The following is a 16,355-nucleotide window of genomic DNA, read 5'->3' on the forward strand; positions in this document are numbered from 1 at the left end:
CAGGGATGGCCCTAGGAGAAAGGAGGAGGCACCTATATGCTGCAACCACAACATGTTGCCGCTGGCAACAGCATGCACGGCAACTGTGTCACGGCGCACGCCAAAGGCCGTGACAAATACAGACCAAAAAGTTACAATGTTGCAATTCTTGTCTGCCATAGACTTGCATTACAACTTCAATAATAGTCAATGGAAATGACAAAGCAGTTTTTCAGACATAATAACATGGCTAAACCAGACATCCAAAGATTTAGTCTGTCTGGTTTTGGTGGTAAACAAGTGTCGCTTTTCCCCTTCAAAACATACTCTTCTTTAACCATTATGGTAACTGTGGAAAATTATCAGCTTCTCGTTATTAGCTAGAAAGTCCCCAAAGTCTCTCAGTATTGATTAACTCTTTCCACAGTGCTCTGCAAATACAGTACAAATGAACAGGATATATATCACAACAAACCTATAAACTGCAGTTACACAGTATTAAACAGAATAAAACACTGCAAGTTAACACTTTAAAGTGCAATAAGGTGGGGAGTTGATAACTTTGTATAGGAGAAATAAGGGCACATTGATACTTCTGTAAAATAGTCAGTATTTAATCCATGAAGTTGTCTGTGAAAGGTCGGTTTTGGTCCGTGTGTCACCCATCTTCCATGTGTACTGTCATGCTGAAAAAGGGTTTTCTAGAGCATCTCCTTCCAATGGTCACTGAAAATCACTGAAAAAACACAGAGACCATCAATGTTTTCTCAGTGGTTTTCACAGAGCAATAGACTTCAGTGGGTGTGTTTGGTCCGCAATAAGGACAACGTAGTGCATGCCTCCATTGTTTTTCCACTGACTCATGGATGTGTGAATAAATACTTTAGAATCAAGGAATCCTTGTGCTGTCCGTGATTTACTCTATGGGCATTGTTTATAATACTCTTACTACCATGACTGTAGTGTGAACAGGGCTTTAGCATTATTACAGTTGTATGTATTTTTGGGTATTTGAGGGTTGTTGATATTTTAGCATGAGGCCTGTTGAACATTCTGCTTATTTTTCTAGTGATCTAGAATCTAAGAAATTAACCATCGTTTAGAAATTTTTTCTTTATATAGGACAGCTGGTTAATGTAAAATTTGTAAGTATGGTATTCAGGGTTCTGAAGAGAATGAGTAGGGGGAATGGTTCAACTGTGTTCCCAATCAGTGGGAACGCTACTAGCTTATTTGGATGCATCAATATATTTCCAGTAAAAGTCAGACCCCATTTGGAATAATATTTGTAGTTTCGGTTCAGACCTCACCTAAATAAAATTATGACAAAGTCCAAAGATGCAATTTTTTTTGCCCAAAACCACATTGTTTCAAATGGATTTTATGTAAGAGCAGCTGCCAGTGTATTTATGGTATAAAACCAAAGGCCAAAAGCAATATACCGGTAACCGAATAATAGCTTAAATTACCTGATAATTTCACAGTCTGAACAGTTAGCCCAGGCAGAGTTCAACATCAGCCGATACAGGATGAATATATAATGTGAAAATAGTGGCGCAAAGCCAATCAACCTTACAGTGACACCAGTTACAAAACCCTATTGCAGGTTTAGGACATGTTACTTTTTTTTTTTTTTTTTGTTATCCAAGTGAAATCTGTTGTCCTTGTGAAACCAGGATAAGCATTTTATGCATTAAAGGGGTTTTCCGGGATTTTAATATTGATGACCTATGTAAACACCCGGCACCCCCGCTGATCACCTTTTTGGCGGCCATGGTGCTCCGACAAGTGCTGTCGCGTCATCACTAGGGATGAGTGAATCGACTTAGGATGAAACATCCAAAGTCGATTTGCATAAAACTTTGTTCTAATACTGTACGGAGCAGAAGCTCTGTGCAGTATTAGAATGTATTGGCTCCGATGAGCCGAAGGTATTAATTTGTACTTTAAAAAAACATTTTTCTGAACTCGGGTTCAGTTTCAAGGTACCACTTGGAACCAAACCCGAGTTCAGGAAATGTTTTACAGTACAAGTTAATTTATGAAGTTATTACTCGAAGTCTCACGAGATTTCGCAAAGCAATAACTTCGGCTCATCGGATCCAATACATTCTAATACTGCACAGAGCTTCTGCTCCGTACAGTATTAGGGTCCACTCACCCGTCCGTATGTGTTTTGTGGATCTGCAAAACACGAACACCGGCAATGTGCGTTCCGCATTTTGCGGACAGCACATCGCCGGCACTCTCATAGAAAATGCCTTTTCTTGTCCGCAATTGCAATTTTCGGAACGGAAATGTGGATCTGCAAATGTGGATGCGGACAGCACATTCCAGCCCCATTGAAAATGAATGTGTCCACACCTGTTCCGCAAAATTGTGGAACGGATGCGGACCTATTTTGCGGATGTGTGAATGGACCCTTAGAATGAACTTTTATGCGAAGCGACTTTGGATGTTGCATCCGAAGTTGATTCGCTCATCCCTAGTCATCACAGCTGACCAAGCACAAAGCCGTACATTTTATAATGGCTGTGCTTGGTATTGCAGCCCAGAGCCTTCACTTGAACAGGTCTGAGCTGCAAATAGGCCTTGTGACCGATTCATTGTGATGTCACTGACTTAGGAAGAGTGAGCTGCACGGCCTCATCATACAGGTGCATCTCAATAAATAAGAATATCATCTAAAAGTAAATTTATTTCAGTAATTCAATTCAAAAAGTGATATCATATTATATAGATTAATTACACACAGTGATCTATTGCAAGATCTATTTCTGTTAATGTTGATGATTATAGCTTACAGCTAATAAAATCCCAAAAGTCAGTATCTCAGAAAATATTGTGAAAAAGTTTAATATTGTAGACTTATGGTGTCACACTGTAATCTGGCAATCAACACAGTACACCTGCAAAGGTTTCCTAAGCCTGGTTCCTTAGTCTGGTTCAGTAGGCCACAGAAACATGAATAAGCCAGAAAAGGTCATTGCTAGAGAAGATGGCCTTTCACAGAGTGCTGTATCCAAGCATATTAATGGGAAGTTGAGTGGAAGGAAAACATGTGGTAGAAAAAGCTGCACAAGCAACAGGGATCATATCAGCCTTGAAAGGATTGTAAATAAAAGGCCATTCAAGAATTTGGGGGAGATTCACAAGGAGTGGACAGCGGCTGGAGTTAGTTCTTCAAGAGCCACCACACACAGATGTATCCAGGACATGGGCTACAACGGTTACATTCCTTGTACCATGCCATTCATGACCCAGAGACAACATCAGAAGTGTCTTACCTGGGATAAGGAGAAAAAGGACTGGACTGCTGGTCAGTGGTCCAAAGTCCTGTTTTCAGATGAAAGTAAATGTTACATTTCATTTAGAAAATAAGCTCCCAGAGTCGGGAGGAAGAGCGGAGAGGCACACAGTCAAAGTTGCCTGAGGTCCAGTGTGAAATTTCCACAGTCAATGATGGTTCGGGGACCCATGTCATTTGCTGGTGTTGGTCCACTGTGTTATATCAAGTCCACAGTCTAGTCTTGTGCACTCACAAATTCTAATGCAGGCTATACCACAGGTTATCCAGGATTTCAACAAAACTACTCACTGTAGTATAGTTTATTTCCATTATTTTAATTTCATTTTTTTTTTTTCTTGTAATCTTGGTATATAGTATTTCAAACACTGAAGTTTCTCATTCCTAGAAATACCCAATTCATGGACATTTCTGGAGGACACCCCCTCTCTCATGTGTGGAAAAGATATGTCCTCCCGAATTTTCATTTGACGGTTATATTCTTTTGCCTATAGGTGGTATAAATTTGCACTAAACAGTCTAAAGAGTGCAAGATTTATGATTCAATATCAGCCACTGTCATAAATGTGGCAGAATTTTAGACATGCACCAAAATTATTAAAAAGTTCATGCTTCTTAATTGTGGAGCATATTAGGCCATCTGTAGATTTCAAGTTGAATTAAATCCAGTTTTATGGCTAATGTGTCTGGCCACCTAGGACCTGCTTATCCACATTTAACCCACATTTTTTTTCTGGCAGCCTGAAGTATGAGTCGGAGTTTGGTGAATGTCAGGAGAATGTTACCTGCCTGCTTGCATTGTGCCAACTTTAAAGTATGGTGGAGGAGGGATAATGCTATGGGGCTGTTTTTCAGGGGTTGGCCTAGGTCCCTTAGTTCTAGAAAGGGAAATCTTGAAGCCTCAGGATAGCAAGACATTTTGAATAATTGTATTTGTAAAAGGAAGTGTGTACCAACTAACCGGTTTGGCTTTGGGCTAACTCTAAGAGCGTTATCCTGGCAGTCCCCTGGTATTCACTCTTTAGCTCCTATACAGGGTTCAGGTTTTTGCTGCAGGGGAGCCACAAGGACGCTATCTCTTGAGAGCTGTTGGTGGCTCCCTGTGTAGTTAGTGGCTGACCCACAGGGGTCAAAGACATCAGTGAAAAACATTGAGGGGTCAGGCAATATTTGTAATCAGGAGTTAGGACAAGGTCAGAGCAGGCAGAGTTCAAACATGTCTGACATCTGAGTTTAGCGCAGGTGGTAATAGAGAAAAACAGGCTAAGGTCAGGGCAGACAGCAGAGAATCAGAGTCAGTTATCAGGCAGAAGTTTGGTACACTTGCAGTCAGACAGAATAAATCACCTTCACTGGTTAACTAGAGACTAGGAACCTAAAGCTCAAGCATCTTACACTAGGAAAAGTATTTGAGATATCAAGGGAAAGCCAGCCATAGGCCGGAGGACAGACTTTGAAGGAGAACACAGGCTTTGGCCTGCACCAGAGGAGAGGGATAGCAGCAGGCACATGGAATGCTGGCAGATGGACCTGCTCAAGGTGGCAGAAGAGAGCGCAGGGGTCTGGACCACTCGTAAACCAGAAAGCAGGGCGAGGTAACAGACGAGGTGCCCATACTCTCTCAGGAGAGAGTGGGGCAGTGGAGGGCATGGACTGCTTGTGTAACAGTATGCTTCCAACTTTGTGAGAATAGTTTGAGGAAGACCCTTTTCTGCTGCAGGATGACTATGCCCCAGTGCACAAAGCAAGGTCTAGTTGGGTGAGTTAGGAGTGACTAGCCCACACAGAGCCCTAACCTCAACGTCATCAAACTCCTTTGGGATGAATTAGAACAGAGTTTACGAGCTAGGATCTCTCATCCAACATCAATATCTGACCTCACAAAAGGTCTTCTGAATAAATGGGCAAACATCTCCGCAAATACGCTCTAAAATCTTGTAGACATCCTTCCCAGAAGACTGGTCAGATTGAGCTCTAGGCATGTTTCCTGTGTCCACAAACTCAATCTGACCAATGCTGGAATTCATATTGTTCCAGTGGAGGTGACAAATGCAATGTGAATGCCTGTGACCTCGGGTGAGAGTGATTGAATACCCACCAGTTAATGAGAAAAAAAATGTTACTGGGTGTTTAAGAGTACATTCACACAACTATATGTATTTTGCGTTCTGCAAAATGTGTGACAGCAAAAAATACGGATGACGTCTGTGTGTCATCCTTGGTTTTCATCCTAGGAAGGAAAGGACATGTGGACAGAATATGGTGTGCTGTCCACATTTTTTGCGGCCCCATTGCAATGAATGGGTCTGCATCCGATTCACAAAAAATGTGGATCGGACGCGTAGCAAAAATACGGTCATGTGAATGGGGCCTAAGTGAGCGGTTGTATTATACAGTGCCTTATCACTATAGACATCTTACTAAGCTCTGGGACAATCATTCATATGTAGCACATGCATTAGAATAGTTTCAAGCAGACAGATTTTGGCATCTTCATTATGGTCACAAGACCCTCTATGGTAATCTAAGTATGGCTCAGTAGAAGCATAGATATCCAAAAATAACAGTACATCCATAATACATATATTATCATGGGGCCATATAATGTCTGCGTGATACCAGCCTGAGACAAAGTATTGAGACTGGTGAAATAAAATCCACTTGACTATTTGAGGATTTGTACGAATACGTTTTAATCAGGGGCTTCAAACCCACTTAATGCAGACGGTAAGCCTTCAGGATGCAGACATGAAAGAGTGAGGTAATGCTTACACATCCGTCCAACTCCAGATCCAGTCACCCCACAGCTGACTGGAAAAAGTGAATATCAGAAAAGCAGCAGTCCACAGAGAAACGTTCCTATGGTCAGTCATTTAGATAAACCGAGTTCACGTGTTTTTAATCCAAGAGTCATTTCACAGAAGTTTTAGCCCTGGGAGACAACATCCAACAGATCATAAAAGCATTTACTTTATTTCTGAAGTAGTCACTAAGTAACTGAAGCTCCACTCCTGGCATAGATGTTCTCAAGCGACTCTGGTAGCAGGGTGGCAAACACATTAAAGAGCTCTCAGGTCAGCATGTGGTCATGTGTAGTCCATAAAGCACAGGGTAGCTGAACTTAGAATGGTGAGCAGCACAAGTTTGAAGGATCTTCTACCTCCCATACAGTATGTATATATCTAGTTATTTCAATGGAATCAATTTATTTCACTACATCTGAACTTCATATACACTCCTAACATAGTGCCAATCAAATTTTTCTCAACAGTGTCATGTTTTTACCTTATGCCAGGTAGTTTAGCATTAGGAACTTCTTAAAGAGGACCTTGTCACCTTGGAAATATAGTGCAATCTGCAAGCAGTGTGTTATAAAGCAGGGGGAGCTTAGCAGACTGATATGTGGTTTTGTGGGAAGAGTCAGTGAATCTTGTAATTTATTCATTTAAAGGGATTCTGTCACCTCGTTTTAGGTTATAGAGATGCGGTCATGCACGGCTAGATCGCCGGTAGCATGTCCGCAATATACCTGTCCTTTAGGGCTGTGTGCTTTTATTGCATTTAAAAAATGATTTTATAGATCTGTAAATGACCCTGGTAAGGAGCCCAAGGGGCTGTACTAACCTTCTTGGTGCCCAGCCACGCCCCCTGTGAAGGAGCCCAGCACCGCCTGCGTCCTCCGAATATTTTTACTATTTTTTCAACTTCTTTATATATATATATATATATATATATATATTTCTGCTACAAAAAGACCTTTGGGGGGACACTGACTTTTTTATTTTGCAAATTTTCCTTTTTTTTCCTTTTATTTACTTTGTATTTTTAAAGTTTTTATCATCACTTTATTATTTTTTTCAAAAATATATTTTTGCCACATATTATGACAGTAATAAATGTTATTTTTATTTTGCACTTTTTTTCCCTTTTCTTAGTTTTTTTTTATTGTGTTTAATTTTTTTTTTTTGAAAATAGCCTTAACTGCACAGTGCGCCGCTCACCTGTGTGACGAGGAGGCAGAAACAGTGTATCAGCGCTTCTGCCTTCTCACACAGGTGAGCGGCGCGCTGTGCCAGCCGGGGACCCATCCTGCTCCTGCTGGAGCAAGAGCTGTAACCCTGCAATTGTGCGGCTTCAGGCAGAAACGGGGGGCCGCAAACCATGGCTCTGGGGGCCGCATGTTGTCCACCCCTGCGCTAGAACAACGAGAGAGAAGTGCTCACGTAGCGTACTCTCTCTCTCTGCTCACTGCAGGAGAAGGAATTGAGATGTACTCATAGACATCTGATGAGCCCTTCTCCTGCGGTGAGAGCACGATAGGTGAGCGCTTCTCTCTTCTCATTCTAGTGATCGTTGGAGGTCTAAGCACTCAATGAAAACCTTTTGAAATGTCGCTATAGTAACATAGTACATAAGGCCGAAAAAAGACATTTGTCCATCCAGTTCGGCCTGTTATCCTGCAAGTTGATTAAGAGGAAGGCAAAAAAAAAAAAAAACCTGTGAGGTAGAAGCCAATTTTCTCCACTTTAGGGGAATAAAAAATTCCTTCCCGACTCCAATCAGGCAATCAGAATAACTCCCTGGATCAACGACCCCTCTCTAGTAGCTATAGCCTATAATATTATTACGCTCCAGAAATACATCCAGGCCCCTCTTGAATTCCTTTATTGTACTCACCATCACCAGCTCCTCAGGCAGAGAGTCCCATAGTCTCACTGCTCTTACCGTAAAGAATCCTCTTCTATGTTTGTGTACAAACCTTCTTTCCTCCAGACGCAAAGGATGTCCCCTCGTCACAGTCACAGTCCTGGGGATAAACAGATGATGGGAGAGATCTCTGTACTGACCCCTGATATATTTATACATAGTAATTAGATCTCCCCTCAGTCGTCTTTTTTCTAAAGTGAATAACCCTAATTTTGATAATCTTTCAGGGTACTATAGTTGCCCCATTCCAGTTATTACTTTAGTTGCCCTCCTCTGGACCCTCTCCAGCTCTGCTATGTCTGCCTTGTTTACAGGAGCCCAGAACTGTACACAGTACTCCATGTGTGGTCTGACTAGTGGTTTGTAAAGTGGCAGGACTATGTTCTTATCACGGGCATCTATGCCCCTTCTGATGCAACCCATTATCTTGTTGGCCTTGGCAGCAGCTGCCTGACACTGGTTTTTGCAGATTAGTTTGCTGTTTATTAAAATTCCTAGATCCTTTTCCATGTCAGTGTTACCGAGTGTTTTACCATTTAGTATGTACGGGTGACTTGCATTTTTCCTTCCTATGTGCATAACTTTACATTTATGCACATGGGAAGGAAAAATGCAAGTCACCCGTACATACTAAATGGTAAAACACTCGGTATGACATATCAAACGTTTTTTGAAAGCTCAGTGACCCTTTAAATTGCTAATCATCCATTGGATGGTTCTATCAGTGACTGACAGCCTTCCCTGAATGACTGAATTTTGATGGTGACAGGTTCACGTTTAGGATTCAGCCATCACATCACTACATTACAGCCACCTGGCCCTCTATAATTAGCACAGACCAAAATGCTTCACAATTATAGCATTCTTGCACCGCGCCTCCCTAGACATTTTATGCTCATATATTAATCCCTCTAGACCCATATATGATATTTTCTATGTATTCATGGTGTTTTTTCATATCTCCCTGTAGTGACTCCAGGATCGAAACGTCAGAACTGAAAGTCACGTGTGATCTCATGTCATTCTATAATTGCATTTGATTTAATGGAGGATTTACAATAAAATATATTTTACTTGTATCATACGGAAGAGAGGGCAGTGGTATTTCGGTATTACTGATTGTGGATTATATCCAACCTGTATTGCACCTCACTTGGGACATCGAGTGCAACCCAAAATGTTATCTAAATGGAGATGTAGAGAGTTTTTTTTAAAATAAGTTGTAAGACAAAAATACTTAGTGTGAAATTAATGAAAACTTTATTGATTTTGTAAAGTTCCCATTGCACATTGTCCTTACATTGGTTTTACAAAATAGCACCACAATGCAATCTGAAATCTTAGTTGTAGTAGTTTATAACTAGATTATTCACTTTGTGTACAGCCATAGCGTCAGGGACATTTACTTGCTTGTCTTTTCATTGCCTTCTAAATAGGTATCTCATCAGGACATAGAAATATTAGTCCTCTTTGGCCTCCTGTATAAGTAAGAGCATAGAGCTGCTTGAACCGTCCATACATCACATGGGTGGTCATTCATCCTAGTAGCTGCCATACATTATTCCTGCAGTTGCTGCTATTTGCCAGGGTCTTAGTATCTAGACCTATGAAGATCAGCGGGTCTCAGATTAAAGTGCTTATCTGTGATTAGAGAACCATTTTAAGTCACGTTTCCTAGTTTTTGGCACTGGTTACTTTGAGTTTTCTCCAAGATACCGCCATCATGCAGTTTTTTTCCCTACTTCATCCAACTCACCCATTTTAGCACTATGGTGTTGCTTTTATTTTGTTTTTGCAGTTAGAGAAGTCCACAATCATGACCATGATCATCTCACTGATCAGAGATGGTCATAGATACCTAGATCCTCTGGCAGGCTTTGTGAAGGTTTGGTAAAGCATCACATAACAGACCAAAATTTTAGAGTCAGCGTTAGGCAGATTTATCAAAACTGTCTAAAAGACTCTGTTGCTCATAGCAACCAAACACAGTGCTATGTTAACTCTACCAGATCAGCATCATAAATGTTATTTTGGTGTAAAACATTTTGTTTAAATTATGGATTTCTTATTTCTCTCCTCAAGCAAATTTGAGTAGCCATTTATGGCTGATGTGTGTTGCTCAATACCACCTGTTCATTGAAATCCCACATTGCTTGACTAAAAATCACGCGGTTTTGTAATATGAGTTAAGAAAACCTTTTACATATGTCCACAAGCAGTTTAAACATTTTCGTAGTTTCCAGCTGCATAAAAGTGCTGTATGAGTAACCACATGATAATGCTAAACTGCAAGGTCACAGAGATATATACACATTATAATACTATTATCTTGGGTGGAATGTCTAATTCTCACTATTTATTACCTAAACATTGAACTATTATATGGAATGCTGCTCCATAATGGATTTCTGCATGGTCTGCGTCAAAATGTGACAGGATCTATGCAGGATACAGCTTCCTTGAAAAAAAAAAAAATCTAGACCTTCATATCTACTATTAAAACAAAATATACATAAAAGTAACCATATGAACAATGCATAAAAAAAAGAGGAATGTTTTGACATAGGATGTCAAAGTGCCTAATATCTAAAAGTGATTGTCACCATGTCACTTTCAGGTTCAACGTTCTTTGCTTAATGTTTTGGAGCTGTATTTTGTCTGATATAAAGCTCCAAGGCCACTGCATGAACATAGAGTTGGATTATACAGTTCTCTCGGACTACATCCACCACTAGAGGGAGCTCTGATATAAAGCTCCAAGGCCACTGCATGAATATAGAGTTGAATTATACAGTTCTCTCTGACTATATCCACCACTAGAGGGAGCTCTGATATAAAGCTCTAAGGTCACTGCTTGAACATAGAGTTGAATTATACAGTTCTCTCTGACTACATCCACCACTAGAGGGAGCTCTGATATAAAGCTCCAAGGCCACTGCATGAACATATGGAGTCAGTTATCAAACTGGTGTAAAGTAGAACTGGCTTAGTTGCCAGGTGCCCCTGGAGAAGCGGAGGCGAAACCCGGGTCGTTTGATGAGAGGACGTGCACATATTATATGATTGTTGTTTTATGGATCTCGTGAGTAGAATAAATCCTTGTATCTAAACTCAGTTGGCGGTACTTCACTATGTCGGGCTATTTCTTCTGTTCTCTAGGAGATTAGAGAATTGACTTTTGTGATAATCCATTCAGGATACTGAGGAATAACATCGCAAAGACGCTCCTTTTTTACTCCTAATGTGAACTTATACTTACGGTATGCTGAGCAGCGCAGTTTTCTCTTTTTGTTTGGTTTTCAGTTAATTGTAAAAGGTGCCCACCTCACAATAAAGACTGCAGCGCAATTAGTGAACATTTATTCAGGACTGCAATTTTGTTGCAGATTGCGTGTTAGTTTTGTCTTTTTGGTTTTTGTGTGTGTGTTTTTTTTGTTTTTGTTTATTTAGTTAGGATTGGGTGTATTTGTTTTATTGTCACTGTATTTTATCTGTAAGATGTGTTACATGTGCACTTGGCAGCTAAAGGCATCTGTGTTGGTTCCATATTCAAATGAGCCCCTAGGAGCAACAGGGGCATTGCCATTGCACCTAGAGACTCAGCTCTCTCTGCATCTGCTGCACCCTCTGCACTTTCATTGACAGGGCCAGGCCTGATAACTAGGGATGAGCGAATCGACTTTGGATGAAACATCCGAAGTCGATTCACATAATACTTCATTTGGATACTGTACGGAGCGAGCGCTCAGTACAGTATTAGAATGTATTGGCTCCTATGAGCCGAAGTTATTTCTTCGCGAAGTCTCGCAAGACTTCACGCATTAACTTCATAAATAAATTTCTACTGTAAAAAACTATTTCCCGAACTCGGGTTCGGTTCCAAATGGTACCTTGGAACCGAGCCCCAGTTCGGGAAATTATTTTTTTACAGTAGAAATTGATTTATGAAGTTATTATGCGAAGTCACGCGAGTCAGGGCCAATGCATTCTAATAATTTTCGGAGCTCCGTACAGTATTCAAACGAAGTATTATGCAAATCGATTTGATCATCCGAAGTCGATTCGCTCATCCCCACTGATAACGTTTACACTTTCTAGCCCTGTCAATCAAAGTGGAGAGGGCGCGGCAGTTGCAGAGAGAGCTGAGCCTCTTGGTGCAATGGTAATGCCCCCGTAGGTCCTAGAGGCTCATTTGCATATACTAAAACTTCATTTTTCTCGGCAATGTGGGCACATATGAACATGGGACCAACACAGATGCCTTCAGCTGCCAAGTGCACATGCAACAGGTCAGCCAGCTTCATAGATACAAATCTGCTGACAGGTGAACCTGTCATGAATTTTATGCTGCCCATACTAACGGCAGAATAAAGTAGAGACAGGTGAGTTGATTTCAGCGGTCTGTCATTTGTAAGTTAAAAGTAAATGGTTGCCAAGAACCAACATCACAATCATTGCAGACCGAGCCTGGAAAAGAGTCCCGGCCACCTGAGAAGAGTCATGAATTCCTGCTCCCCCTGCCCACCTGCTGATGACTGACAGGCTTCTACCTAGTTTTCTCCCTTTCTCCCTAGTAGTGTTGATCGTGAATATTCTAATCGCGAATATCGGCACTTCGAGAATTGCGAAGATCTAGAATATAGTGCTATATCTTCGTAATCGCGAATATTCTAGATTTTTTCATCAGTGACCTCCCTTCTTGCTTCTGGGCCAATGAGAAGGCTGCAATGTTTTTGTCTGAGCTTAGCAACATCCCTAGCAACCAAAAGGAAAGTTGCCTACCCCTTACTATATAAGAACCTCCCCAGCAGCCATTTTCTGCTGTTTTGTGCAGTTCTGAGAGAGAGATAGCAGTGTCATTTCCGTGCTCAGTGTAGGTTAGATAATGATATAGTGTAGCTGATAGGTTCCATTGCAGAGTGTTAGGTAGTGTGATAGGAATTACTGTGCTGTGATAGGGATTAGTGTCTTTGTCTTTCGTCTTTGAAAAAAAAAAAATTAAACAGTTTTTCTGAATCCCTATTTTATTAGATTTTTGCCCCATTGTCCCAAACCCAATAAAGTCATCCCATGCTGATCATGTGCGGCCGTGGGTGTGCCAGCACAGGGCTGCTCCTCTAGCAAAAGTGAGCCACGCGTGTTTTGCACGTGCAATACGCGCATATTACATTGATGATTTTTGCAATCAAGAAAATAATGACTGGAGATCATGAATTCTAGAATTTATGGCGAATATTAGGCAAAAAATTTGCAAAATATTGCTAAAAACGAATATTGCCTATGCTGCTCACCACTACTCCCTAGAAGAGAACTGCCAATCATCAGCAGATGGACGGGCAGAGCAGGAGCTTTTTAAAAACTCTGACTCTTCTCAGGTAGATCTGACTCTTTTCAAGGCCTGGGCTGCAATGATTATGATGCTGGTTCTAGGCAACCACTTACTTTTAGCCCATGAGTGACACACCGCTGACATCAGCATTTCTGTCACAAATTTATGCTGCCGTCAGTGAGGTCAGCATAAAGTTGATGACAGGTTCCCTTTAAGGATATTTATGAGCAGAGTCAATAGTCCTGAAAATAAATGCTTGTGGAAGGAACAATATGTGAATAATGATCTTAGGGAATCCACTGGCAGTATTCTCCTGCTATGGTCCTCAAAGAACGAACTCCATTTTGTGCACATGGCTATTAAGCATTTTCTCAGACTAGGTCTTTCATAAAAGCAGGCTTCTCAACTCTCCCGAAATGACAAGGCTGGTGACCCTTTTCCTAGAAGAGGAATGGTAACGCCCAGCTGGCAATTTATTTATACATTTCCAGGGGCAATGGCATAGTGATGACACAGCTTCTACAAAAAGGATCCTTCAGAAGTATTTATTAAGACTGAAGAGTAGGGAAAGATATTGGATCCTTTCAAAATCTGCAATTACAATAAATCAACAATTTGTGTCCAACATTAAAGAGGACCTTTCACCTTGAAAAACATTGTGAACAAAGTATGCTGCCATGGAGAGCGGCGCCCGGGGATCTCACTGCACTTACTATTATCCCCGGGCGCCTCTCCGTTCTCTCGTTATGCCCTCCAGCTGCAGCGCTGGCCAATCGCAGCGCACTGCTCACAGCCTGGGAGTTTTTTTTCTCCCAGGCTGTGAGCTGTGCGCTGCGATTGGCCAGCGCTGCAGCCTAGGAGAAGGAGACACCCACAGGACAAGGGCAGACACCGCCTACTATAACTTAGAGAGTGAACATACCAGAGGGCATAACGGGAGAACCGAGCGGCGCCCGGGGATAATAGTAAGTGTAGTGAGATCCCCGTGGCGCCGCTCTGCATGGCAGCATACTTCGTTCACAATGTTTTTCAAGGTGAAAGGTCCTCTTTAAATGAGTTGTCCTGCCTTGGAGCTGACAACCCCTGAGATCCTAGCCTGTGCCTCTTAACAGAAAAGCCCCATTCCCATTGCTGGTCTGTTCCTAGACACTTCCTGTCCTACAGGACCAGGAAGTGTCTAGGTCCTGTGGCCACTGCGACCAATCACAGGCCTCAGCAGTCACAGGACCTTGAACAGTACATTAGTACATTTGCTGTGACTTAGCAATGAAACTGCTGAGGCCTGTGATTGGGTCCTGCCGGGACCGGAAGTGGTTGGGTATGAAGCAGCGGTGGGACTGAGGACAGGTGAGTGTGGTTTTTATGTTCTGTAGCACAGGTTAGAAACTTAAGTTTCTAACCAATAAATGAGAAGGGTTTAATTTTTTAAACTGGTAAGGTCAGGGGCCATAGCACGTCTGTCGTTTGACATGGGTACATGTGTACGAGTTGCTCCTTAGATAAGTTTATGAACGTGTTTACATTTTCCAATAAATACTTGAGAAAAAATATCTTCACATGAAACGAAAGAGGCAAATGAAAACCTATCATATCATTATTGCCATAGGCAAACAGAAAGGTATTCTTACACGGCAGTTGTGGCCTAGTTCGTTTTCCTAAAACACGCAAAACAGAGAAAAATATACTCTGATCATAGCAGGGGAAAAGACAAATGTCATTTACATATTCAAAATCTTATTGCAAGTATTTTTGGCAAATGATTACTTTGTTAGTCATGATATCTATGGTAATATCCCTCGTGGTGTCGATAATCATCCTGATATCCCTCCTCATATCTTTCGTGAGGGTAACCATGGTAACCATATCCTCCATACTCATCTTCAGGGCAGCGCATTCCCAGGGATTGTTGGATGGCCATTTCTTGTCTTCTAAGCTGCATAGAGTCTATTAAGTCATACACAATAGCCATGGACCACATCGGTGAAGGGTACCAAGACTTGACATTGCCATCTTTCCCAACCAGGAGCATGGAGAAATATTCTGGGCTGATTTGAAAATAGTTTCTTATGTCTTTCACTAAGTTAAACGAAAGATCTTCCCTGTCCACGCTGGAACTTCCTGTAAAGACCATGAGAAAATATTCTATCAATAAAATGTTCAGTGAATCATGCGTCTTACAAGCACTTTCTATGTTAGGTTTAGGCTCCATACACACGTCCGTGGTGTGTTGCGGATCCGCAACACACCCGCCCGGCACCCCTATAGAAATGCCTATTCTTGTCCGCAGCTGCGGACAAGAATAGGACATGTTCTATCTTTTGCAGAGCTGTGGACCTGAAGATCCGGGCCGCGCTCCGCAAATGCAGATGTGGACAGCACACTGTGTGCTGTCCGCATCCATTCCGTCCCCATAGAGAATGAATGGGTCCGCACCCGTTCCGCAAAATTGCGGAACAGATGCGGACCCATTTGCGGACGTGTGAATGGAGCCTAAAGTGAAGCCCCTTGAGATCTCATGTCAGGGAAATCACAATTTTGGGAAAGTTCACAATTCTTGATGACACAACAAAAGTAATTTAAGGTTTTTCAAACTTCAAAGTTTTTCACCATTTTTGAAAGATGAACTCAGCCCAGCTCCATCTGTAAGTGCTTGTATAGCTTGAATAAGCTCCATGTATACTGTATTTTATTTGCTTATTGACCATTTCCAAATACCCAGAATTCACCAAGAATAAATGCTTCTATCAGCCCCTTACCGTTGATAGGGTACAGCTCTAAAACACCACTGCCATCCACACCAATGCCAACCATTTTCAAAAGGGCCAAGTGTCGTAAACCTTAAAGGAAAAAACAGCATACATTATACAGGAGTCATTAGAAACGTAAGATATTTTTATAGCAGCAGCCATGTTTCACTTTATTTGATGACAGCCATACATTTATGTTCTTCAATAAACTGAAGGGTTGAATGAGAAGATATTTCACTCCTATTCATTTCATTTTTAAGACATTTAGGGGCTCTAATTCCCCATG

The 16,355-nt window shown here is 41.5% G+C and overlaps 1 protein-coding gene across 1 annotated transcript in view; it reads right to left on the reverse strand.

The window, feature by feature from the left end:
* Positions 1 to 14,759: 14,759 nt before the first annotated feature.
* The window catches only part of CCDC80 (coiled-coil domain containing 80), a 115,089-nt gene continuing 113,493 nt past the window's right edge, over positions 14,760 to 16,355 (reverse strand). Inside the window, exons 7-8 of the mRNA XM_044283585.1 lie at positions 16,079 to 16,159; positions 14,760 to 15,440 (exon numbers count right to left, since the gene is read on the reverse strand). Of these exons, the coding sequence (XP_044139520.1) occupies positions 15,091 to 15,440; positions 16,079 to 16,159 (431 nt within the window). The 3' untranslated portion in view covers positions 14,760 to 15,090. The remainder of the gene's footprint in view (positions 15,441 to 16,078; positions 16,160 to 16,355) is intronic.

The sequence above is a fragment of the Bufo gargarizans genome, chromosome 3 (genome assembly GCF_014858855.1).
Source record: "Bufo gargarizans isolate SCDJY-AF-19 chromosome 3, ASM1485885v1, whole genome shotgun sequence".
In the NCBI taxonomy this organism is placed as follows: domain Eukaryota; kingdom Metazoa; phylum Chordata; class Amphibia; order Anura; family Bufonidae; genus Bufo; species Bufo gargarizans.